This window comes from Eutrigla gurnardus (genome assembly GCF_963514095.1).
Source record: "Eutrigla gurnardus genome assembly, chromosome: 16".
NCBI lineage: Eukaryota > Metazoa > Chordata > Actinopteri > Perciformes > Triglidae > Eutrigla > Eutrigla gurnardus.
This window is the reverse complement of record NC_139927.1, coordinates 19,317,703-19,343,915: the sequence shown is the minus strand read 5'-3', so window position 1 is coordinate 19,343,915 and position 26,213 is coordinate 19,317,703. Positions and strand designations below refer to the sequence as shown.

Here is a 26,213-nt window from a genome sequence, read left to right as displayed (position 1 = left end):
GATAGATGTTACTTACTTTATTATGACCCTAAACTGGTGCTGAAGAGGATAGGACACATTTAATAACACATCAGTTCATCAAGGTTTATGGGATGCATTCATAATTTGCCATCTTAATGTTGTGCTGTGTAGTTGAACATGTGTTGTTTCAGTCTTGTAATTGTTTAAAAGGGCCAAGTAGTTACAATTTTAATTTAGAATTTGTATTTTCTGGGGATAGGTTAATTGATGACTCTAAATTGCCCGTAGGTGTGAATGTGAGTGTGAATGGTTGTCTGTCTCTACATGTCGGCCCTGTGATAGACGGGCGACCTGTCCAGGGTGTACCCTGCCTTCGCCCAATGACAGCTGGGATCGGCTCCAGCCCCCCGTGACCCTGAATACAGGATAAGCGGTAGACAATGGATGGATGGATTTGTATTTTCTCACTCAACTAAGAAGCCCAGCATCCATACACTAAAAGGGAGATGGGAAAAAAAACTATCCTCAGATATGAATGGAATGGACAAAATAATATAAATAACGGTCAATATAACACAATACACCACAAACTACATCCTCCAAAATTTTCAAAAAGTCAACAACTCTTTAACAGTTGAACATTTTAACCTTTATGAATGGAGGATTTATTGCAAGTTTGTTTTGGACTGCACTTTCTTCAGTGGAAAGTAGTGCCAGTGAAAACTGTTTGGTGTTTTCTGATAAAACAAAACAAAACATTTTTTAAGTATTTTTCCCAGTGCTGTGAGAACCACAAAGTATATTTTTTTAATTCACTGCCATCGACTGAGAATGGGTAAGAAGTTGCAGAGACAAACCACATAATTTTAAGGAACAACAGTCTCATTGGAGACACTTTGTACATAAGAAAAAGCCCCAATGAGGTCAGGTTCTTCAGTATTGAGCAAAATCAGGAGATGTTCATCAAAACAGCACAAGAGTGTCTTAAAATTGTATTGAAATCAATGAAGTTGTTTGATTAGTGAAACAAATACTACTACAAACTATATTTAAAACCTGGTATGGAAAGAAATGAAGTGATCAAAGACAAACATTTTGGTCATGAGAGGTTTTTTTTTTTATTGATCCTCAGGTCAGAGAGTTTGCAAGAAATAAATATTGATCCCATGAACATGAAACAATATCCCATTATGACAGGAAACACGCAGTCCGGCACAGACGGAGCATTATCTTATTTTACATAGAGAGTGGCTGGCCGATTTCTTAAAACTGAGGTAAACAGCAGTAGCAGTGGATTTAGTCTTTCTTCTGAGGGAACGCTGCCTTCACCAGTTCATACACAACATATCCAGCTCCTGAAAGGCAAGGCACATTTATTTGTAAAGCACCGTTCAACAACAAGGTAATTCAAAGTGAAAGGAAAACAGATCAGATTAGAAGGACCGGCTGTTGAACAGGTACATTAAAAAGGGTGGTTTGACCTGAATGTTAAACTATTAAAACAACAGGAAATTATTTATCACATCTTTAGTTTCTTAAACACTTGTTGCTTACAAATTAATGAGCACTTGTTTGTTTTCTTAGAAATGGCTGTAGCATCTGAAGTCTAGATTTAATTTAAAGAAAAAGATATACAAAATAAATTATGAAATGTATACTTAAAAATAAAATGTGTGCTTTGAATAACAATTTTCACACCTTGGAGATAAAAATGGATCTCTAAATAATTAAACCTTAAATTGGGGAATAACATGGAAACACTATTTAAACATGCCAAGTTGCACAAATACAAGTTTTGGGGGAATATTTTCAAATGTTACACTCACAATTGATTTATAACACGAAGCATCAGCTTTTAAAAAGACAGTCAAAGAAAAAAGACATTTTCAGACAGCCTGTGTTAATAGTTCAGGGACGTCTTGTTAAATGCTAAAAATAGGTCCAAAAGAGCATTTTTATAGCAAAATCTCACTTGTGGTAAATTCTAAGTACATTTTTGATTGCTTTGATTACATAAATGTCATCAAATTTGGGGATTTTTGATGACTAGCTCACCCCACCCATCATAAATGAAACAGCACTTAGCAATTCTGCGAGACATTTTTTTTTTACTCACCCAGAATGGTGAGGGCCATCGTTGTTCTGTAGAGCACAGCATCGGCGCTCCCTCCTTTCAAATGAATGGGCATCCCATTATCCTCCTGCAGGTGAGAAACGTATCAGGAAAAGTTAGAAACAGCAACAAAGTGGCTTTTAATAAGCTCTGCTACGATGAGTCTGCATAAAGATTTTATACCTCATTGAAAAGGTTTTCACTTTGATCAGATCTCCTCCCCTCCACATCTAAAGAGCTTATATGTGCGGACTACAAACCAACAGTTTGGGTGAAGGCCCACCGAGCAGCACCGAGCGTGACGCACAGAAACGTCAGGTTTGTGGGGAAAGTGAGCCTCAACAAAGAGCACAGTCCAATTTAAAGAAACTAAAAGTTTCCCCATTTTCATCCGGATGCTGCATCACTAAATATCATTTCCAGGCTTTTCTTGAAGGCGAAACATGAGCAGCGTATTTTTATACACTATGCATGAAATATACATGCTGTATTTTGAATGCGCAGCTTATGTGTTCACCAGTAAACTTGTTAACTATACACTTTTCCCTCCCCCTTTCAATCTGCTCCATTTATGTATGGCTTTTAAATAAAGGCTTTTTTTTTTTTTTTTTTTTTTTTTTTAAACAGAGAATGCATATTTTTAAATGTAGATGCTGTGCCATTATATATTTGTTCTCCTGTTGACTACAGCCAGAACAAATATTTAATGGCAAAGCATTTGTAAATGATTCTTCACAACTGCAACACTACATTTAAAAATCATATGTATTCTCTGTTATGGTCAATCTGGAAGTAAATATTATTTTGGCAATAAAAAATATATTGCACTTATATGTAACATGTAATATGTACTTTGCATTTATGATAGAAAATGTACTTTTATAAAATGTTTTCTAACTGCTAAAGCACTAAATACCCTCTTACAAATTTCCAAGAGGTCAGTCTGCTCGTTTTTATCGTTGATCAACATACTTTTGCCATTTTTGATTTAAAATGAAGAGAAAAGCTTGCATAGTGTTCATCGTGCAGGCTGGACTCAATCATTGCAGGAACTCTTACTGACGTAATAAAAAGCATATTCCAGCAGTCAAAACAAGCATCTGAGAACAAACCGGCCATAAAACTAGTTTGTTTAGTCTACGAGATCTGAAAGTTCTTTATTTTAAAACCCAAGCAGTGATGACATTTGGCTGCTTAAGCTGTGAAAGCAGCATCAGAAACGACTAGGAGACGACTACTGTTAAGCTCAATAAGTGCTGCATTTAGGCACTAATTCACTGCAGATCAAACATACATTACAACATGCATAATTAGTAGCGTTATCACATACTGGCTACTTATCTTCGGAGCTAAAATGATTCCAGGGCTTCATGAGAAGAGCCACTGCTAAAGAAATGGAAACGTGCACTATTCAGCATGTCCAACATACGGTATAATCATGTCAAATTGAGCCATAAAGACTCAAAATGTAGAAGAAACTTGTACAGTAGTTATTTTCGTTGTGTTCAATTTTCTGCAACATATTTCGGTCTCTGTGCCAACCGTCCTCTGCTGCCAAAGAAAGTATTTCCTTGACCTTGTCAAAGGAAAAAGCCATTATACGGCTGCATTTAGCCTTTTTAAGACTTATGTGTGTTCTTATTTATTCCCTGTGGCTTTGAAGACATATCAAGACAACTTTGAAGTACTTCATTTGGATTCTTAGGGGCGATGAGCAGTTAAAGTTCCCATAACTATTACATGAGACTCAGGTTCAATAATTCTGTGGCAGCAGCCATTGTAAGGTTAGTGAAGTTGGAAAGTGTGTGGAAGAGATGAAGAACTACCAATCAATTAAATTAAACATAGGTGTGGAAAAACAAATATTTCAATTGATTTTGTTTGTTTTCTGAAATTACAGTTCATCAGGAATAATTTACTTTGACAACAAACTTCACGACCAATAACATTCACACTGAAACTCAGGAGATAGACAGTCAATTATCGGCAGGTCTGCAATCACAAATGTTGCTAGAGAGGCTTCATCAAGTTGCAAATACCTGCTTCAACACTGATGACTCAGGAATGTGCATAATAAGGACACAGGTGAGTCACAGTGGATCACACAGTATTTGGTCCCAGCGTCGCACACATGGGAAGACTACTGTTCCTTTTGTATAAAAACGTGTTCACTGTAACAGTTGGGATTACAAAAGCGACAACTACTAAATGGATTTCTTCAAAAAGGAAATAAAGTTGGGAAATGTAATGGTTTTTGAATAACAGAATTATACTTAACAGCACATCTGTAGAAGTAGAATGAGGGAAATGTACTTAAATATTAAAAGATAGAAACATTTCCTGTGACTTTTAAATATTATAGCATTGGATCATCATTAATCATGCATTAATGTAAAAGAATGATTTTTTTGTTGATCAAGTTATTAAATTAATAATTAAAATGTCACATTTGTGAAGCTGAAAATTACCTAAATGCTTGCCAATTCACCTTCTCACCGATTAATTGACTGGTTGTTTCCATTTCACCTGAAATGTTGGGTAGTTCTATTTAAAACCAAAACATCACATTTTATTAACTCTTCTTCAGATGTTTTACGTTCATACATCTTAATCTGAATAGTAACTAAAGCAGTGAAATAAATGAAGAGTAAAAAGTACAAGATTTCCCTTTGAGATGTAGTGGAGGAGAAACATTAAATAGCATAGAATTGAAATACCCAAGTCAAATACAAGTACCACTAAATCATACATAGGTAGAGTATTTGAGTAAATCTATTCTCTAGTTACCGATTTAAAGTCCTCCGATCGCAGAAAACACAGCTTGAGGAATTTAATGTATTTTTGAGGTTACTAATCCCTAAACTGATGTAAACTTACAGATGTACTGGCATCAAAAATGTGCGTTATGCAGAATGACCCATTTCAGATTCATAGATTATTATTGATGCATTAATGAGTTCATCAATTTAATGTTGCAGCTAGTAAAGGTGGAGACAATTTAATTATTAATTTATAATAATACATCATTATTTATTAGTTAGACTTAAATTCATCTGGATATATAAAGTAAAGAATGAATAGAATAAAACATGTAGTGAAGTAAACAGTACAATATTTCCCTCTGACATGTAGTAGAGTAGAAGTATGAAGTAGCATGATAAAAGTATAAGTACCTCGAGTGTTCACTCAAGTACAGTACTTGTATTTTGTGACATTCCACCGCTGATCTTAGGTCATATAAAATGCCAGCCTTATAAAAGGTGCGTCTTGTAACCTAGTTAATGCGTATTTAAGCAGTTTGTTATTGTCTTTTTACCTGAAACATCTTCTGTTTCTGCGGGACTTTGTTGTCCACCTGCCGGCGGGCAGAGCTGGAGATGGTCCGCCGCGCCACCTGCTGGATCGCCTGGAAACAGTAGGAAACATGCAAAGTCACCACACACAGGAGGACACGGACAACACACTACATTTGCTTTTAACAAGAATTACGTTAGACCACATTTACAGATAAGTGTTAGCGGAGAAGGGCGACAGAATGCTAGTGAATCTAGCAGGGAAGCTAAGCTAATGCTAACTCTTCCGGCGGCCGCGTCTTACCATTAACGTTACCAGACTTTGACCCCTAGCTCAGTTTGTAGCTAGCTAAACGTAGCCAAGCTTTGATATTTGTCACCAATATTCAGGTCGTACAGCTGCATACAGAGTTAAACAACATGCCTACAAAGCAAACACAAACTTAGAGTAGGAGAGAATACACTTACAAATACACTTCTGTACATCTTGACAGTCCGTCTACAGTCGCTTCTCACACAAGGACACCAGAAAACGACTTCCGCTTGCAGGTTCTTCTTCTTTTTCGCGGGTATTGATGGCAGACTGTATTTAAGCAGTGCACTCTGCTGCCACCGACAGTTTTTAATATAAACTACAGCCTTTATTTTAAACGATCTTCTTTAACTTTAACTGCATTTTGATTTATTGATATATTTAACATACATAACTTTAAAAATCTTTAATTACTTTGCATATTCAGATTATTAAAACTAAACACAAAAAACGTTATTACATTATATAGAAAATGCAATCAACAAAAAATGACGACATATAAAGTTTATTTCAAAACAAACCTTCCTCGTCCCCTAACTTTTTATTTACCTGTCTGTCTCTACATGTCGGCCCTGTGATAGACTGGTTACCTGTCTGTCTCTACATGTCGGCCCTGTGATGGACTGGTTACCTGTCTGTCTCTACATGTCTCCCTGTGATAGACTGGTTACCTGTCTGTCTCTACATGTCAGCCCTGTGATAGACTGGTTACCTGTCTGTCTCTACATGTCAGCCCTGTGATAGACTGGTTACCTGTCTGTCTCTACATGTCTCCCTGTGATAGACTGGTTACCTGTCTGTCTCTACATGTCAGCCCTGTGATAGACTGGTTACCTGTCTGTCTCTACATGTCTCCCTGTGATAGACTGGTTACCTGTCTGTCTCTACATGTCGGCCCTGTGATAGACTGGTTACCTGTCTGTCTCTACATGTCGGCCCTGTGATGGACTGGTTACCTGTCTGTCTCTACATGTCTCCCTGTGATAGACTGGTTACCTGTCTGTCTCTACATGTCAGCCCTGTGATAGACTGGTTACCTGTCTGTCTCTACATGTCAGCCCTGTGATAGACTGGTTACCTGTCTGTCTCTACATGTCTCCCTGTGATAGACTGGTTACCTGTCTGTCTCTACATGTCAGCCCTGTGATAGACTGGTTACCTGTCTGTCTCTACATGTCTCCCTGTGATAGACTGGTTACCTGTCTGTCTCTACATGCCGGCCTTGTGATAGACTGGTTACCTGTCTGTCTCTACATGTCAGCCCTGTGATAGACTGGTTACCTGTCTGTCTCTACATGTCAGCCCTGTGATAGACTGGTTACCTGTCTGTCTCTACATGTCAGCCCTGTGATAGACTGGTTACCTGTCTGTCTCTACATGTCAGCCCTGTGATAGACTGGTTACCTGTCTGTCTCTACATGTCAGCCCTGTGATAGACTGGTTACCTGTCTGTCTCTACATGTCAGCCCTGTGATAGACTGGTTACCTGTCTGTCTCTACATTTCTCCCTGTGATAGACTGGTTACCTGTCTGTCTCTACATGTTAGCCCTGTGATAGACTGGTTACCTGTCTGTCTCTACATGTCTCCCTGTGATAGACTGGTTACCTGTCTGTCTCTACATGTCAGCCCTGTGATAGACTGGTTACCTGTCTGTCTCTACATGTCTCCCTGTGATAGACTTGTTACCTGTCTGTCTCTACATGTCTCCCTGTGATAGACTGCTTACCTGTCTGTCTCTACATGTCGGCCCTGTGATAGACTTGTTACCTGTCTGTCTCTACATGTCTCCCTGTGATAGACTGGTTACCTGTCTGTCTCTACATGTCTCCCTGTGATAGACTGGTTACCTGTCTGTCTCTACATGTCAGCCCTGTGATATACTGCTTACCTGTCTGTCTCTACATGTCTCCCTGTGATAGACTTGTTACCTGTCTGTCTATACATGTCTCCCTGTGATAGACTGGTTACCTGTCTGTCTCTACATGTCTCCCTGTGATAGACTGGTTACCTGTCTGTCTCTACATGTCTCCCTGTGATAGACTGGTTACCTGTCTGTCTCTACATGTCTCCCTGTGATAGACTGGTTACCTGTCTGTCTCTACATGTCTCCCTGTGATAGACTGGTTACCTGTCTGTCTCTACATGTCTCCCTGTGATAGACTGGTTACCTGTCTGTCTCTACATGTCTCCCTGTGATAGACTGCTTACCTGTCTGTCTCTACATGTCAGCCCTGTGATAGACTGGTTACCTGTCTGTCTCTACATGTCAGCCCTGTGATAGACTGCTTACCTGTCTGTCTCTACATGTCTCCCTGTGATAGACTGGTTACCTGTCTGTCTCTACATGTCTCCCTGTGATAGACTGGTTACCTGTCTGTCTCTACATGTCAGCCCTGTGATAGACTGGTTACCTGTCTGTCTCTACATGTCAGCCCTGTGATAGACTGGTTACCTGTCTGTCTCTACATGTCAGCCCTGTGATAGACTGGTTACCTGTCTGTCTCTACATGTCAGCCCTGTGATAGACTGCTTACCTGTCCAGGGTGTACTCTGCCTTCTCATTAGCTGGGATCAGCCCCCCGTGACCCTGAATACAGGATAAGTGGTAGACGATGGATGGATGGAATTTATAGACCTGAGATTGCTTTATAACAAAAATGTATCACTGTCATGGAAAAGACTCAAAGACCAATCCTTAACAGACATTTTAAAGCCTTCCTTTAGAAAGAACAACTTACGTATCAAAGGCTAAACAGAATATATTTGATCATTTATGGAGGCCCTGCATTAATTATGTTCAGAATTTATATTTGACAGATTAAGTGATGTGACTTATTTCTGTGGACAACGCCATTTCTGAGATTATAGAATTGCTATTTTTCTTTTAAAAACTTGTATCAACTGCAATTTATTTACTGCATTTTTATAGACGACCATTTATTAAAACATGAGCACTCTTGTTTATAGTTCTTTTTTTCCTCTTTTGTTTTGTGAATGCAACACATTTGCTATATAATAATAAAATATTGTCTTTAGTTTCTTTTTATTTTATTCATTTTGAAATTTCCCGTGTCCTACATCCTCAGTTTGATTTTGTGCTGCTGTATTTTTGCTTTCCTCCTGGGGATAAATAACATTTCATTGTCTCATATTAGAAATATAACAATATCCTGAACATCAGGCTGATAAAACAAAGCAAGGAACAATCAAACAATGTCCGTCAGGAAAAATCAGTTTCAATTTAAAGGACACATTTATTAATTTAAAGCAACAACACAACACAGATGAAGTATCAAAACAAATGTCAAACATAGTGCTTATCATGATGCAAGTAACCGTTGATCTTGATGAAATGTGTTAAAAGAACAAAATGAAATAAAAAAAACATTTTCACTTGGCACATTTCAACATGCAGCATCTACTTTGTGAATGTTTAATCTCAGCTGCTGCTGAAGAGCTGAAAATGGCAGGATGTGCGGTCACTATTCGCGTGTGTTAGATTCACTGTCAGCTGTGTGAATGTTGAGTGAAAACCACACTAACATTAAACCACATGTATTGAAACATACTTCCATCATGCTTTGTTAATATTATTAGTGCATTTAAACGACAATGAATGAAGCCACAACACCATGTCAGTGTCCATTTTTATGGTTCAGATTTACTTCCAGTTCCTCAAACCTTTAAACCCACGTTTGGACTCAAAACCCCTGAGGTCCGATGTGCAAACACTGGCTTTACAATGCAAACACCTCTTTTAAATAAATACATTAAATTTAAACATGTTAATTGTACAGCTGGAACTTGCGCGATGTGTTTTTTTAGCGACTCAGTGAAAGCATGTCACAGACAGAACGAGGCACGAAGACGAGCCGCTCCAGCAGCTCAGTAATCACGTTTACATCTCAGCAACCCAGCATGCAACTCGGGACAACAACACTCCAGTTCACCTTTAACTGCACCAGCTTGGACCTTCCAGATCCTAGAATCAGGCAACATGACCATCCACTGAACAGTCCTCTAATACCAGAATTAAATTCTGATTCCACAGGTTCTCTGTGTGTAATATTAAATACTTGTATTTCCTTTGATATGTGGCTTAAATGCAAAATTAAGCCTTTAAGGCTAGTTTTGGATGTGTTCAAGTCTCTCTTAATCAATATTCCGTGGCGATACATGTGTTGGAAGAGTTATTGTTTGTTGTCATCATCCCTGTTGTCCCTGCTTAGCAGTCAGGCAATTCCTTTTGGTGGACAAACGAGGGCTGCAGCTAAGAAATGTTTTCATCATGGATTGAACGACAATTCTTATTGTTGATTCATCACTTGATTCATAAATGTCACAAAAATATTTAACTTGGTGACATCTCCAACTCCCCTGTTTGGTTGGATCAACAATCTAAAATCCAAATAAGTTTTATTTATTATCATAGAAGACAAAGATGAATATTCACATTCGAGATGCTAAAACCACATCATTAGTGGTGACCAATCACTCTTTCAACATATGTATAGCATGAAAGTGTTGTATTAACATGTATTTTGTAGAGGTGTTCTGATACAGATACCAGTATCACAAACGCCTCAGATGCTGGTTTATGCTCTGATCGGACGTCAGATTATCATATTTAATCAGTTCATTTACGCTACAAAGGACCAACCCCAACACATGTGCATCTCTCTATAGCTACTCCCATCATCGGCTGCAGAAGAAGCGACCGCTGCATCAGGTGCGAGCGGAGAGAGTTTAACATTAGCCAGAGCAAGCAAAATGTCAGCATTACACTGGAAATCTATTACACTGGAAAGTCAAACTACATAAGGAAAGAACGTTAGTGCATTCATTGATGAAGGGTTGAACTTCAGCCAGGCAATACAACAACGACAGCATATCACATCGATACAGGGTTAGCAGTGTACAGCTGTTAAAACTCACAATAATAATCTAGTTTTGTCTTTAACGCACTGGTATTGGAACGTACTCAGAAGTTCCTATCTAACTAGTTATGAGTATAATAAGCATGTAGCTGTAGGATATAAACTCCTTCTGTGGCCCAGCAGTAATGTTACACTGTTTTTGTCCACTTTACTCTAACTTTCTTAGATTTGGAACTCTGAGTCCATGTTTTGTTCAGAAGGCAGTTGATGATGTGGCAGATCAGTCCGACACATGGCTACCAGCATGGATAATGTGAAGAAGCTCTTCTATGTGGACTGTGGCTGCACATTTTTGGCTACTTTTCCATTCACTTTGGCAAATAATCAGCCACTGTGGCGCCGTTTTAAATGCTGAAATGCTTGTTTGGCTGCTGACGAAGTTAATGTGGATATTACATTTTTTTTAAATTCATCTACCAGTCGGGCCTCTGGACGGCAGGTAAGGCGAGCAAGAGGGCGTCCGCCGTCTCAGTTAGAAATGTCGGCGCTGTTGTTTCGGTTGCCGCATTTGTGGTGGATGATCAGCAGGACGACGCCCAGGAAGAAGCAGACGGAGCCCACGGTGATGTACGCGATGCCCAGGAACGGGTTCTTGCCCCCCATCCAGGAGATGGTGCTCAGGATCATCCGCTTCCTGCCCTCGAAGCTGCGAACAGGATAATCTGGGTTCGACCCGTTAAAGGTGGGAACAGTGAACAGGTGAATTCATTCATAACCATCTCTCTTTTATAAACTTGACTTCTCCTGCATCTTTAGTGTGGTGCAGTGTGTGCAGGATTGCGTTTCACAGATAGGATACTGTAGACGACCTCCAGAGTGTAGTTTCCTCGAGGCAGAGTTGGAACCATGTTGTTCTTCTTGTTGATGATGCGGTAGAGTTTGCGAAAGGTCGGCAGGGCGGCGGTTCTCATCCACACGATGAAGTCCTCGTTGATGAAGCCGTTGTTCCCCTGATCGGCATCCAGCTCGTAGACCGGCCTGCGCCAGTTCAGTGGCTTCGTTGTTCCTGAAAGAGAAGGGAAACCGAGTAGCGGTGACGTTTCTAAGTGAAGGAATCCTTCCAGAGAAGTGGTCGACGGTTTATTTGTATAGAAAAGGTAGCGCGTGTAACAAGTGTGTCAGGTTTTACTGTTGTTTTCTTTTTTATTTATCTGTCACATGCTGTCTTTTTAAATTGCTTTGTTTTGTATTATTTATCTATTTTATACTTTAATTTGTTTACATTGTTTGGCATTCTGTGGACAAGGAAGAGAATTTCATTGCACAGGGAAACATGTTTCTTTAATGTGCTTATGATAATAAACGCTTTGAATCTTTAAAGCTTTGAATCTCGACTCTAAAGTTCAACTTGATTAACACATTCCCAGTGTTAGTGCACACTTTCAGTGTCATACACTAATACATTCCTCTCTGTGGAAGTTTGATTTCAAAAACATGCCGTCTACAACTTCTTTATTAAATCATCTCTTAAATGGTCAGATATATTATGACAAGACTTATCACAGAACCCCGTGTCCTTTAAAGACAGAAATCCTGGAGCTGATTGAAGAAAATCCCTTCTCCCCCTCCAACATATTGGTGAGGGATGACACTGACTGATGAAGATGAATAACCCGAAGGTGTTGCTACCTTGAAAAACGGCCGTGAGGTTTGGGTCGTTGCCTCCAGGGTTGCCGAACTTCACATGCTTGTCGGTCCACCAGGCGATGCCGGTAGTATTGAGAGGAATCTGGATCTTTGTGCCGTTGGGGTCGTTGTAAAACAGCTCCAATGTGTCTACCATCACAGGAAAGACGCTTGGTTAGAAACCATTCTTGAAATGACAGAAGTCGTGTGCGTACAGGAGGCTCACCGTTGAACATGCTGTTGGCGATGGCCCCACACGGTGCAATTGGCTTGTTTTCATGATAAGCGTATGGCTCACACTCCTTACTGGGTTTCTGTGAACAAAGGGGAAGTAGAGACTGGAGATAAATGGCACCATATGCTGGCAGCATTTAAAGCTGCTACAGGCATGTTTCTGGAGAAACTGCCTAAACACATTTGCAGCCTGGAGTGAATATGTCCCAAATAAGCAATTTCATGTTGGTTTGCTTGTTTATTTTGACTGTCACGCTACACATGGGAAGTTGCCAACGTGGCCAAAAGACAAAAAACAAATCCCTCTGAAAACTTTCACACTCATGTATTTAGTGTTAGGAGCAGAAGATGGAAACTCTTTGGTCTGTGGAAACAAGATGTTGCTGTTTACTGAAACCATCAGATAATCAAGAGTTTCAGAAGAGAAATGTCAATGTGGTTTGATGCGCTGCATCAACAGCTGACCTATTTGTTACCATGTGCACCGTCTACGTCCACTGAACATGTGGTGAAACATCTGTCTGTCTATTCAACTTTGGGCTGCACTTCTGTCACGTTTCTCTCATTTGACCGTTTTGTTTTTCATGTCGTCCTGATGTGTTCTTCAACGAGAGTCATTCATTCAGATGCAGTCTCTCTACTGTGGGGTAGTCATGGCGACCACACTCTGCAAACGGATGAAGGGGGAACAGAGACACACATTGAAGCACCAACGTTTAGCTACCACTCGTCCCGATCCAGGACTGTCCCGATCCAGGACTGTCACCCTGCTGATCACGTTGGGACGTTCCATTCGTCCTGTTGTCCCAGATGGTCTGTGCACAATTCCTGCTGCAGGAACAGCTTTTACATGAATTATCTATTAATTAACGGATGATTCCATCCAGGCTTTTCAAATAGAAACACCCACTCAGCCGTTAGCAAGAAGCACTGACGCAGGTTACCAAAGCAAGCTTATCAATAAGGTTATCAATAATGTGGATGCTAGCACTAGCTGAGTCAGCATTAGCTGTGCTCAGTTTGGAAATAACTGCGAGGGTTAGTGTGGATCTTTTGAAGACGGTTGTATGTATACTGCCGTTTTCTGAGAGATAAAATGACTGTTTTTATCAATGGAGTCTTGTGGCTTTAAAGAGAGTGATATAACAGCTTCCACTCCTGGCATATCTGGTCAACGTCCACAACAATAAATGAGCAACGCGTTAATAACAAAACACAGCCAGACGACATTCATAAAAAGTTACGCGTCATGACGACATGCACAACAACAGACACGTGACGGGGAGTGCAACAAGACGACAGACGTACAGTGTGAAGCTGAACTGACACAGGAGTAATGTGTCAGGTGACCAATCAGCATATAGACTGTCAAAATAGTTTTGTCATAACAGAAGTACAGTTCAAAGTATAATGTCTCATGACAGTATTGAGTGAATGTTTCCTCCAGGGAGAGCTTATCTTGCTGACAGCAAATATTTGCTAATTTGGGGGTTTTACCCTATTTTGGGCATTTGAATAAAGACTAACAGACTAACAGACTGGTAAGCAACGATGTTCTTTCTACACTGAATTTTAATTCATTTCAGGATTTCTGGCTTCTGACATTGAACTCTTGTTTTTCTTGCCTGGCGCAGCATTAACAGTGTGACAATGCATTTTGAATGGCAGCCTGTGACACGTGTTCTCAGTGATGTCTTGTTGACGTAAGTCATACCATGAGGGATTCAACGTCTCCATTCAGCTGGCTGTCATCTCTTGACTTGACATAGCGACGGTGATTCTGGTAGAAGTTGGAGAGGCCGTAATACACGTAGACGTTGCTCTGTTGGTTTAAGAAAACGCAGTGCTCAAAACTGGCTGTTTGAATGTTTATGGACAGTATTGGGAAATGTGAACCGGCGTTTTTCTCACCTCATACGGCTGCTCCAGATAGAAAGGTATGGTGCAGGTACAAGGCCTCGTGTTGTTCCAGCTGAAGTTCTGGGAGCAGTTGAAGCAGGGACTGGACATGTCAACTCCGGTGTAATCCACCTGCAAACAAACAAGACAATCGCACTGTATTTCTGGTTGCAGTGTATGTGAATGATGTCAGCTGACAGGAAGTAAACATGGACCTGGCAACACAATTCAACTGAAACACACAAAGCTGAGCATTTCAGACAGAAGTGGTGAATATAGATATATTCAGACAGACAGTGTGACAAAACCAAGTGTTTTATGAAAATGTAAGCATGTTAACATGTCCTGGTTGAAACCCAAAACACAATTATGAACCTGGAAATTAACAGGAAATGACCGTTTAGTCCCCATGAACTGTTCTGTCCTTTAAAACGCCAAACTCCATTAGAAAAACGTCCAATTTAGTGTTTCCATTGATCTGATTATTGAATTGAATTTACCGATGGAGTACACAGGCCAGCTCCACAGGGGACATCGACATGCTATTGCGTCTCTGTTATTGTGTAGAACAGCTGGTGTTACGTGGTTAACCCAGGTGTTAGCCTGCTCCTGTTCTAACATGCCTTATGACGTTACGTTACCTCAATCTCCTTGATGTTGTTGGACGTTACAAACAGGCCGATGCCAATGGGAATGAAGAGGAGTCCGATGATGAAGAAGGCGGGTAGCACGGTGCCCGCAGTGAGGATGGGCTGCCAAGCGGGCAGTCTCTGCTGTTTGAACGCAGTGTTTTCGGGCTTCTTGCTCCGGAGGGTGCCGCCGCCAGGCCCGGACACGGTGATGTGTCCGTCCTCGTCTTTGGCGTTGTAACTAGACGCCATCATGATTGCTGCTCGAAAACTACGTACTAAGTTGTAGCTAACGTTCGCCAGCTAACGCAGATAGCTCCTCGCTGCCACTAACTTGAAACACACGAAATGTAAAGCCCCACTGACACGCTGACATATGGCGACTAGTTATATAAATGAACGAGTTGTGTTGTCATTTCTCTTTTTTGCTTCTTTGGGGATTTAATCCATTGTTGTAATCACCAAAATGCTAGCTGCGAAGCTAGCGACGGCTGCTCCCACAGGAAGTTTATAAACAAGGCTTTGAACGCACCACGCCTTGACGTCACTAATTTAATTTAGTGACGTGACGTGGTGACGTGTGGTTGATGCTGCCTTCAAATCCTGTCGGGACTATCGGAAATGATATCGACAACCAAGGATCCAATGAAAAGAATATGTCATATACAGAAAACACGTAGTTTAATTGAGAATATAGTTTATGTATCTCTTCAGTATTTGGTGTGGGATCGAGTCCTAAAACACAGAAACGAGTTAGCATTGCTCCACTTCCGGTTCCCTCCGTTTTGTTACTATATTCAACTGGAATGGTAACAGCTATTTTAGATTTCTGGTTTTGGGATTAAGAGTTTAGGCTACGTGAAACGATTAAAGACATAAACAAGCACGATAGATGTTAATTTGAAATCTGGAGAAAACACTTCCAACAATTTACACAAAAGGATGAAGAAAAGTACTTGGTATATTCTCTCTGTGAGCCGGATGGAACAATTAATTCACAAAAACATCATCTTTAATGTTTTAGGGTTGATTGAAGTTTATTTCTTATCAAACAAATACACTGTTGGAAAGTTAGTTAAACCTCCAACATCCCCAAGTGCCTTGTATGTATCTTATGGTCAACACACACAAAAAAATGCATTCTTATGTGTATTACATCCTCAAATACACTTTAAACCGACATTCCATTGCTTTTCTGTTGCTACTTTCCATACACTTTCAAAAGAACATTTAAAACCCAGCATGAAATCACATTCCCACTGTCCACTCTCCAACACAGGCTCTACAATTTTTAATGTGAAAATGTAACATTAACACACCTCAAAGCTGCTCTCACTTCCAGGTAAAAGAGAACCCATTCTGATTGTTTTCCTGCCCTTCGATGGTACAGATGAGATATGACTATTCCTGGTTATCTTAACAACAGTACAGGGTCATCTTAAATCCCCATGAACTGTTCTGTACTGTAAAAGAGCATCAAACCAAACCAAACTCCATTCAAAACTTGCCTATGTTAGTACTTCCTTTGATAGCAAAGTCAGTAAATCTCTGACACACACAGTTTTATGTGTTTTATGAAAACCACATGGAAAACTATTATTTTCAGTTTTGTGCCAAATTAATATGTGATCAGATCTGATAACTTCTGGTGTGATTTGCTTGGCAAATTGGTCGAGGGGAAAGTGCTACAGGCCTCTCCATTGACTCAGACTCCAATCCCTGAAGTCCTCCGCCCGTCATTCAGTATGAAGTAGGCCTTTTATCTCTATGGCAATCCGAGTGCTTGTTGGTTCAGCTTCAATATATTATGAGAGACATCTTCAGATTTCTTCTCACATCAGAGATCGCAGCTTAGCATCAGCAGCGTCCATCAGCGGACCTGTGGTGGAAAATTACAACAGATATGTTCCTTGAAGGGCACATTATAGTCTAATTTTGGCTGAACAGCCACATACATAACCATAGGGAGCTTCAGATTGACCAAACACTGTTTCAGCATTTTAACCCCTACGGACCACGGTGACAGAGTTTTCACAAACACATTAAATATCCTGGAAAGGTCCTTGTTCATCAGCTTCAAAATATTGTTTTTTACACATAAGTTTCCACCCATTTAACAATTCTAATGCTTTAATAACTCGTCCCATGTTCCATTTAAACTGTTCTGACCACACTTTTAGTACATGGGACATGAATAGTGGGCTGTTTATATTGAAAGCCAAGGGGCACTGACCAACCATCTGTGTTTGCGGGTCAGAAGTGAGACCAGGTTGGTTCAGTACTCAGGAGAAGTTTCAGGTGGTTGCAACTCCACCGCAATATTGGATGGACTATTGCACTTATCTACCCGGGAGAGGGATCCCTCCTCTGTTCCTCTCCCTGAGGTTTCTTCCATTTCCCCCTCATTAAAGGGGTTTTAAAGGAGTTTCACCTTTGACTATAGGGACAGAGGATGTCGTCTGTTGTACAGATTGCAAAAAAAAATAGTGATTTGGGATTTTGGGCTAAATAAATACAATTGAAAAATTGACTTTTGATGAACATTTAAACGTCAGGAAATTGTAAGCTTCAAAGTTTATTCTTCAATGTGGAATTAACAACTAGACAAAAACAGCCAATTATTTTTTGCCCATGACCCTTTAACACAAATCAATATCTCTTTAGGCCCCCTTGTTATTGGCTATATGTCAATAAGTTGTGAGAGGTTCATCTGAAAGATAAAAAATGTAAAAAAAAAAAAAGTGGAGGAATAAACATAATTTTGTGTATCATAATTTAGTGTCTTATTTCCCTTTCATCTTATCAGTTGATTTTAAGCAAATGTCAAACATCCTCCAGTTGCTGTTTGATCATGTGTTGGTTTCCTCTATTTTATTTTATTTTAAGCTGAATATATTTGTTTTTTCGACTGTTGGTCAAGCATAAACAGCCATACATGCGTAGCTTCCAAGCAGGTTCCTCTGAGGAAAAGGGCCATGCCTGTGGACGACAGGATGATGCTCATTTTAATAATCCGACTCAGCCTCTGAAGTTGTTCCCAGGAAGAGCGTTTGATCCGCCTAAATCTCTCTGCAGCAGCCTCGAGGGAGTCACGGCCAACATGCTGCAGCTGAAACCAAAAACACTCTGCTTGTTTTGAATCAGTGTTTTACACTCCTCCTGTTTTCCAGATGCTTCTTCCAGAATCTTTTCCCTCACCGCCTCTTAGTTTACACAGTTTAATATCCCTCTCTCTCACCCCCTGTTCCCTTACATCAGCAGTATTTCACTCTGGTTATGAGACGCTAATTAAGGCCGTGATGTGGTTTATTGATGTGTGCAGTCTGTGATTGTGGTCCTATAACCATTAGATGATATGTGAGGCTGCTGCTGTGATCTGAGTCATACGTTTAGAGGTGTCCGATTTCTAAATGGTGTCTTTTTATTCCTCAAAGAGAAGCTTTTGTCATGTTGTATTGTTGTCCATGAGAGGGCGCTAGATGTTTACAACGCTGCACAAAACAGTTGAAGGCCCTCATCAGGCCCTCATTCCACCCTCATGGAGTCTGACAGTTTGGTGGTCAGACACATGCACACCAGTAGCCTGCTGATGTCATTGTGTAGCATCGTAGCAGTGCTCCTGCTTCTTCCAATGCACAACCATTCCCTTTCTGGGGCTTGTCTTACTTATCCTCTCCATTGCTCCTGTTGTTGCTTTCATTTGCACCAAAGCAGCTGAAACTGATTGACAATCATTTGTGTTTCCTTAATGGACAGATTGATCTCCCTAAAGTTGAACTGATTTGGTGTTATACAGGGATGATATGAAGTGTTCCCTTCATTTTATGAGTGATGTAATTCTGCTAAGATCAAATCTGATATGCACCAGCATGCATTGCAACCACAGATCTCTTTACATGATCATGCAGCAATGAACAGTATTATCTTTCCAATGCATTAATAAGTCCATCGGTATGTCGTTTACAAAAAGCTGATTTTTTAAGTAAATCTGTAACAATACATCTACGTTTACACCCTTCTTCCTTCAAACCATAACAATACAATTTTATTGTATTCATTTAACCACAAAAGTCTCATGAAATACAATATATTTTCTGTCAGGGAGTCCTGGTCAAGATGCTCAACAGTTAAAATGATATTAGCTCAAGTGATTCTTTGGATGGATAACCTGTAAGTAAAATAAAAAATAAAATAAAATAAAAGTCAAATGACATCTGTTGGTAGATAGCTTGAAAAAAGAACCAACTGGAAGTTTTCATGTTGGTTGATCAGTTCCCAAAAATTAAAGCAAATTTTTAAAAAGTACAAATTTCTTCTCTGGTGGATGTTTGTTTGCGACCTTTACATTTGTTGATCTGTTAAATGAAATGTATTAAAAATGATAAAATGTGATATGTGATACTATCTATCTATTCATGCTGATAGTTCTTTGAATACGTGATCATTCTTAGCCAAGTTCTGCAGTTATACGCTAGGATTCAATAAGGAGTACACATTTTGACACAAATTGGAGTGGTTTTATTGGAACTTATGTTTAAAATGACCTTGAGTAAAGAACCTGTCACTAGCTAAAGTCTATCCAGTGAACATTTACTTGGATGTATGTACGATCTCAATGCAACATATAGCCTACTTTAATTTTCCCAAACTCAAAACTGAGTTTTTGTGTTGAGTTGTGCTATATTTAGCAGAATCGGTTAATATGATGGAGGCTTCCTGGCTGTTTGAGTCACACAAAGCTCACACACACCACCAACAAATGAATTCTACGAAGCAATGCCAAACTTGGTTCAGAGATAAATAGTTTTTATTTCAGTGCCTGTCACAAATTAGGGCAACTCAAACAATTCACAGTGCTCCAGTGACTGGAAACCTCCAAAAGCAGCGGTGAAACAAACACATGCTATGAAAAAAATGTAAATGATGAGAACAAGCCTGGATCTAGCTGACTACCAAAATCACCAAGATGAAGTTAATCAAAATGCACTTAAATGCAAAAGAGACATGCACAGATATGCTTTGATGGAAATGAAAAATAACATAAAACCTTAATTAAAAACTTGAAATGACAGATCTTTCCTGAAAACACGTATAGTCGCAAACTGAAGGTGTGAATGAAATAAAATAGTGTTTGGAAAACTACGTCCCATGTGTGTTTGTGTACTGATGTGGCCCGTAACTCATATTTGGCAGCAGATTGTGTGACAAACTCAATCGTGAGGCGGTCACATTGAATCGTTGTCATGGCAGCGTGCTTAGCCCTCAGCTCTTGCCTAATGCTGCAGACGCAGAGCCGTACACCGTCGACTTCCTCAGCTCGATTTTCATCGACTGGCTCTCGGCCCGCGACTCTAACCTCGTCACTGTCGACACGCCCAGAACCGCCTTGCTGCTCGGTTTCATACCTTTTGACACCGGGATCCGTGTGGCCGCGCTGCGAGCCGACTGCACATCCGGACTGGCCTGGAAAATAAACAAAAAAACAAGATAAGGAAACACGAGAACACCGGGATGATTAACTGCTCTTAACTGTGCTGAAGAAAAGTTGGGATTGCACATTTACAAAAGGTGAGCTCCCCAGTATGACCTTGTGTTTTTTTTTTTTTTTGGAACACTGTACTGCATATCAGAGTCCATCTCAGGCCTGATCCACATGTACATGGGCAATAAAAAAAAAACTGTTTTCACTCCCAATTAGTGAAATACCAACGTTTGATCAGCGCTGCTCTGCATCAAAAATCAAGACAGACGCCCTCTTCCTGCTGCATTGGTGGAAGAGGAGATTGTGTGATGTGTCTGCTGTGGTGGTGGATGGGTCAAACACACACAGGACTTTCATCCAGAAAACCGGTGTGAAACTAAAAGCAAACGTTGACAACTGTCAGAGTCCTTAGTATTGTTATTAACGTGAGTCGTTAGTCATGTGAGTCATTGGTGTCCTTAGTCACAGTAGGTAGTTTGTCACTAGCTTGTGACATGAGTAAACGTCAAACTATTTCCTCAACCTAACAAAGGGGTTGTGTTGCCTAACCCATGCTTCCTATGAAGACAGAAGTTTATTTTTGAATGGACACTATGGAGGTAACAAGCGTATTGACTCGACACATTGAAAGCTAACGCTGGAAGGGTACCTACTGTATTGCTTTTTTTTTAGAACAAAGGAGGAAGAACCCTGTTTCCAAAAATACCTGTGTACCTGTGGACACAGCCTCAGACGTTCCAGTCACTGTGTGGCTCATAAAATTAGCTTCAGTTAGCAAACAGGATGATAGGCAATCTTCTTAGCAACTTTTTCTTGTTTAAATTAGAACCACAGTTTTCAAATCCTTTGTCAGGTGTTGTTGGATTTATTTGACAGACGTGATAGTTGATTGCATATAATAAGTATGATAATAGTTCCATATAAGTTTGGCCAACAAACTCTTCAAAAAATATATGGAAGATCACGATGGTGAAGGAGCTTTCTTGGTCAAGTGCCGCTCAAAAGCAGCATAAACCTTTCTTGGTTGGAGGGAAATGTTTGCCAACCTAAAGATGGAGTACACGTTGAAGAGGTCAGCTGTCTATCACAGGGCTGACACACATTCACATGCAGAGGCAATTTAGTGTCACCAATAAACCGAACCTGCATATCAGATTGTGTGAGGAACCCAGATAAATTCATGCAGGCATGCGGGGAAAAGACTACAAACTCCCAGCCGACTGGCTCGAACCCAAAATGTTGTTGCTGTGAGGGTTCCACTGGGTTTCTGGTGACTGAAATGTCCCACTGACCAGAAGTAAGTGTAGTACTCAGATTTGGTGACAAATAGTCAAATCCATGCTTACTGTGTCCACTGGCCCTCTTAGCTATTAATTGACATCAGGTTGGGTAATATTGTGAGGGTTTTGACCAAGGCTTCTTATATGTAAATATTAGTTCTTACAGTGAACAAAAGTGATCAATCCAAATGGGTCACTGCTGCTCGTGTTTGGTTAAAAGGAGTGAATTTGTCAGTTGGTAAATTATACCCTTAGAAAGGCCTCTCTTTTCCTCTGGGATCTTTGTCAGATCTTTCCAGGGTTAGTTCATTCCATTGAGATCATCATGTCTATAAAGTCACTGTTTTATACCTGGAAAGAGTGCTATCTAGGGAGCACACACCACTTGATTTCATTTTGAAACATTTCAGAAGGAACTGCAACGTAAAAGATTAGACATTGTTTAGATATTTTTGTATGAGGGAAAACTCTGCCTCTGAGTCACAACATCCAGAAAGAAAAAATGAAAGAAAGAAAGATGGAGGACTTAAAGATCTTCAAATCTCTCACCACTATCTGCGTCGGCCTGGAGGATGCTGAGGTGATGGGTGTGATTGTTATGCTGCTGGTCATTTTGCTTGGAGTCGTCTTCCCTGTTGAGGATTGGCGTGGCGAGCGGAGCACTGTTCCTGTTGACATTTCCTTGCTGCTTTCTGAGCTTCTGAGTGTCAACACTGGAGTAGCGCAGCCTTCAGAAGGCCTCTTAAACTGCGAACCCAAGTGTATGTGGATCTTGTTGTCCTCCGTTGTGATGATGTTGCTGTTGCCGTTGTATTTCCTGAAGGGTGTTGGCCCAGATTGCTTCTCTTGGGTCATCTTGATCACCGCGTGGCCCGTGGCAATATCGTGAGGTTCAGGTGAAGCACATGCTTCAACCACAGGTGTGGTGCTGACTGTGATGATGGACACCGGTGACTGGTGGCTGTCAGAGCCATTTCTCTTGTCCGGACTCTTGGCCCTGGAGATGGTGGTTATTGTGACTGGAGATTTGGCTCGATCGAGCTCACAGGCTTTGCTCTTGGAGGCCACGGTTGTGGGCTTAGGCACGATTGTGATGCGGGGTTTCTGAAGGCCAAGAGTTGGGATGATGGTGGTGCTGGAGAAGAAATCCTCGGCTCGAGGGCTGGTGATCTCCAAGGTGGCAGTGCTGTTCTCGTGATCCGGGGTTACTCGAATGTGCAGCGGCTGGCCTGGCCTGGTTATCTCAGGTGGATGGAACAAGGACGCCCTACTGGTCTTGTCAGGAGTGGTCTGAGTGAGTGTGATAGCCTCCTTCTTTTTCATCCAGGGTATCCAGGATTTTTTGGCCCCGAGATCTGCAGAAGCTGGAGGGTATCGTTCAAGAACTGTTGGCTTTTTAAGACCCCGTTGTCTGAGGTTGCTCATTAAATGGTTTTCCTCAAGGACTGATTTCCGGATAAAGCCTGCCGGTGTCTCGTCCTCAGCAAGCTCGCTAGCCATCACATCTGTCTGCACTGCTGTGGAGGTAACCGGAACATTGACCATCCTCTTACCGTTCATACTGGGCCTCAAGGCACGACTGTAGCGCTTGGTGGCTTCCAGCTCCTTGGTAAGGTTGGCAAAGTCATGACTCATGCTCATCTTCTTCTGTTCCTCCTGCATGAACCTCTGCTGGAGGACAGAATAGTCCACCTGCAGCTGGGAGAGCTGGTCCTCCTTGTTCATCAGTTCATGGATTTTCTCCTTCAGGGCCTGGACGTCTGCCTGCAGCTCTCTGCTTTTGGCCTCCTCCATCTTGCAGCGAGTTCTAAGCTCAGCCTCTGGACTCATTACCTCACCTTTCTCAATGGCTTTGTTTCTGGCAATCTGACTTTTCATGTCTTCCAGCAGCTTAGAAAGTGTATTCGCTTTGTCCTGCTCCCTTCTGAATTTCTTCTCCAGTAGATCATACTCATCCTCCGTTTTCATTAAATCTCCTTCTACCACCTCAAGTTGTTTGAGTCTGCTCTTAAGTCTTTCAATTTCCAGCGTGAGCTCTTTGACTTTGTTGTCCTCATCTGGATTCCTGTTATTATTCTTGATGGACCACTTTCTCTGTATTTCCTTCTCCGTCTCCTCGAGTCCGTCCATTCTCACTTTCATACCACCAAGTTTGGTATTCAGCTCTCTGCACTTTTCCTCTTCACCTAAAAGTTTAGTTTTTAACTCATCTTTCTCTTTGATGAGGGTCGAGACTTTGACCTCCATTTCTGATTTGAATTTGAGAAGTTTTTTGCTCTCCTCAATCAGCTTCTCTGTCACCTCTGTAACCTTGCCCTGTTCTGCTTTGAACATCTTACTTAAATGGTCACTTTTCTGTTCTTCCTGTTTGAGTCTCTCTGCCATGTTTTTCCTTTCATCTACCAACATTACTGTAAAGGACTTCAACTTCATCACATCATCTTTAAGGTTCATTTCTGCCTTTTCAAACTTTGACTCTGAGCCCTCTAGTTCTTTCAAGCGAGTTTTCACCGTCTCCAGCTCACCGGCCAGATCCTTAACAACACGTTTCTCCTTTTCCAGGTTTGTATGAAGCTGAGAGCACTCGGTTTTGCTCCGACTAAAAGTCCCCTCCAGCTTCTCCAGTTCAACCATTCTCTTCTGCAGTTTGTCCACCTCCAGCCTCAGCTCCTTGCTATGGTTTTCCTCGCCCTGCAGCTTTTTCCTCAGCTCCTTGCACTGAATCTCCATTTTAGTAAGCTCCTCATCCTTGCCCTCCATCTCCAGCACTCTCTTCCGCAGATTCTCCAGCTCGGTCATGAGAGATGAATTCCCGCACTCCCCTTTGCTGATCTTTTCCCTCAGTTCCTGCAGGTCTTCCTCTGATTTATGCAACACGGTGTTGCTCTCCTCCAGCTCTTCAATCTTTTGTGCCAATCCGGCCAGCTTCAGCCTAAGCTGTCGGCTTTGGGACTCTTCGTTGGCCAGTTTGGCCGTTGTCTCCTCGTGTTCCTGTGCAAACTTGGCTGCCCTGTGCTCCAGTTCGGCCTCCAGCTTGAGGACCTTCTGGCTGTCCTCCTTGGCGGTGTCGGTGACCACTGCCAAATGCTGCTCTTTCTCCTGCAGCTTCTGAGCGAGGTCCTGGATCTTTTGGCTCTGTTGGTCGATCTGCTCAATATGCAGCTGTCGCTCGTCTACCAACATCAGGGCAAAGGACTTGAGCTTAACTAGCTCCGCTCTGACCTTCTCCAGCCTCCTGCTGTGGTCCTTGTCCTTACGAGTCTGGTAGGCCTTCTCCTGCTCCAACAGCTGTTTGAGTCTAGAAGCAGACAGAGGGAAATACAAGATATGAGTGGGTGGTAATATCAAACAGATGGCGGGGATCAACCAATTACATTCGTACATCAAAATGGTTTGAAGGCCTGGTATAAAATAACCACCCTTTTGCTTACTACAGATCAGACTAATGAGAGCATTAACCACCTGAACCTGGATGGGAAGGAAGGCAAGCAGAATAAAATGCATCAGCAAGGAACAAGCCAGGGAACAAAGGGACTACAAAAAGAGACAAATAAAGGCCTTATGATTCTCTCTGACAGATTTTACCCTGCTGTGAGTTCAGTAAATGAAAGAATTACTGTTGCAGGCCACAAACTCTATTATAATAAACAGATGTCTGGAGTTTTGGTTATTTCCACTATGACTTAACCAAACTCAAACACTTGAAAAGCTGATAATACCCCTAATTGAATTGAATTTATTTGTGTATAAATGGGCTTCATGATGGTAAAACTTGGACTGCTATACCTGAGGATGGTTGCTAATGTGAGTGGGAATAACGGAAGAACATACAACACAAACTTTCATTAGCCTTATCATTTAAGGTTCTCTGTAGAAAATGTATTAGGAAAAAAGCAGTAGACTAACCAGTTTCATGTCTTCCGAGACATTTCCTCTTAGCCAGGGTTTTTTATATCCATGTAAATGACAGCAGAAATTGCCTTGCCTCCAACTTTCTAAATGTTACCGAAGCTTTTAACCTGATTCAACACATTTCTGGTCCAACCCATGCAAAGGGAAACACGTTAGATCTTGTTTTCACTCTGCCTTTAAACATTGAGTCTTTCACCATTGAACAACCCTTTGTAACTGATCACTCATGTGTCTTATTCAATCTTTCCTTTGAGGCTGATCTTGCTCCAGTGCAGCAGGTAAAAACCTCACGAATTTTAAATAGTCTCTCAGCTGAAAATTTTACAGCTGCTTTTAACAGCAACGTAGCCTCTCTGGACTGGACTGCATGGTCCATGCTTTCAATTCACACTGCTCTGCTCTCATTTTTTGTAAATAAAGTCTCTGATGTGAGGGCCAGTATCACCCCCTCTACAGTCCCCCGCCTCACCTGCCCTGCTAGGCAGGTTTCTCTCAACAATGTTGCCTGTATTACCCTGCAAAACCTCATCAA

General features: G+C 41.1%; 3 protein-coding genes across 6 annotated transcripts in view; all 3 read right to left on the bottom strand.

The window, feature by feature from the left end:
- Window positions 1–1,054: 1,054 nt before the first annotated feature.
- Window positions 1,055–5,956, bottom strand: cox7a2b (cytochrome c oxidase subunit 7A2b). The gene is made up of 4 exons (XM_084031340.1): window positions 5,836–5,956; window positions 5,391–5,480; window positions 2,078–2,162; window positions 1,055–1,316 (listed from the first exon to the last, which is right to left on the bottom strand). Exons 1-4 carry the CDS (start codon window positions 5,851–5,853, stop codon window positions 1,258–1,260), a joined length of 252 nt encoding a protein of 83 aa, XP_083887466.1. The 5' UTR covers window positions 5,854–5,956; the 3' UTR covers window positions 1,055–1,257.
- Window positions 5,957–8,902: 2,946 nt separating this feature from the next.
- On the bottom strand, window positions 8,903–15,514 carry LOC311026503 (cell cycle control protein 50A-like). The gene is made up of 7 exons (XM_084030101.1): window positions 15,020–15,514; window positions 14,391–14,510; window positions 14,194–14,301; window positions 12,472–12,559; window positions 12,249–12,395; window positions 11,419–11,625; window positions 8,903–11,281 (listed from the first exon to the last, which is right to left on the bottom strand). Exons 1-7 carry the CDS (start codon window positions 15,260–15,262, stop codon window positions 11,088–11,090), a joined length of 1,107 nt encoding a protein of 368 aa, XP_083886227.1. The 5' UTR covers window positions 15,263–15,514; the 3' UTR covers window positions 8,903–11,087.
- Window positions 15,515–16,750: 1,236 nt separating this feature from the next.
- The window catches only part of filip1b (filamin A interacting protein 1b), a 42,827-nt gene continuing 33,364 nt past the window's right edge, over window positions 16,751–26,213 (bottom strand). For 3 of the 4 annotated variants that reach the window (XM_084030882.1, XM_084030881.1, XM_084030884.1), the window contains 2 exons: window positions 22,319–25,067; window positions 19,773–20,470 (listed from right to left, as the gene is read on the bottom strand). In XM_084030882.1, coding sequence (XP_083887008.1) covers window positions 20,270–20,470; window positions 22,319–25,067 — 2,950 coding nt within the window. In that variant the 3' untranslated portion in view covers window positions 19,773–20,269. Of the gene's footprint in view, window positions 16,887–19,772; window positions 20,471–22,318; window positions 25,068–26,213 lie in introns of those variants that run through there. The other variant, XM_084030883.1, reaches the window with a different exon arrangement.

Bases quoted from the DNA above. Each gene is read 5' to 3' on its own strand.
- cox7a2b (XM_084031340.1), bottom strand. The intron at 2,163-5,390 runs GTAAAAAGACAA...TCTCACCTGCAG, and splicing joins AGAAACAGAAGATGTTTCAG to GAGGATAATGGGATGCCCAT. The intron at 1,317-2,077 runs GTGAGTAAAAAA...CTTGCCTTTCAG, and splicing joins GATGGCCCTCACCATTCTGG to GAGCTGGATATGTTGTGTAT.
- LOC311026503 (XM_084030101.1), bottom strand. From the start codon at position 15,262: ATGATGGCGTCTAGTTACAACGCCAAAGACGAGGACGGACACATCACC. The intron at 12,560-14,193 runs GTATGACTTACG...CTTTGTTCACAG, and splicing joins GAGACGTTGAATCCCTCATG to AAACCCAGTAAGGAGTGTGA. The intron at 11,626-12,248 runs GTAGCAACACCT...CTTCTCTTTCAG, and splicing joins CCTCACGGCCGTTTTTCAAG to GAACAACGAAGCCACTGAAC.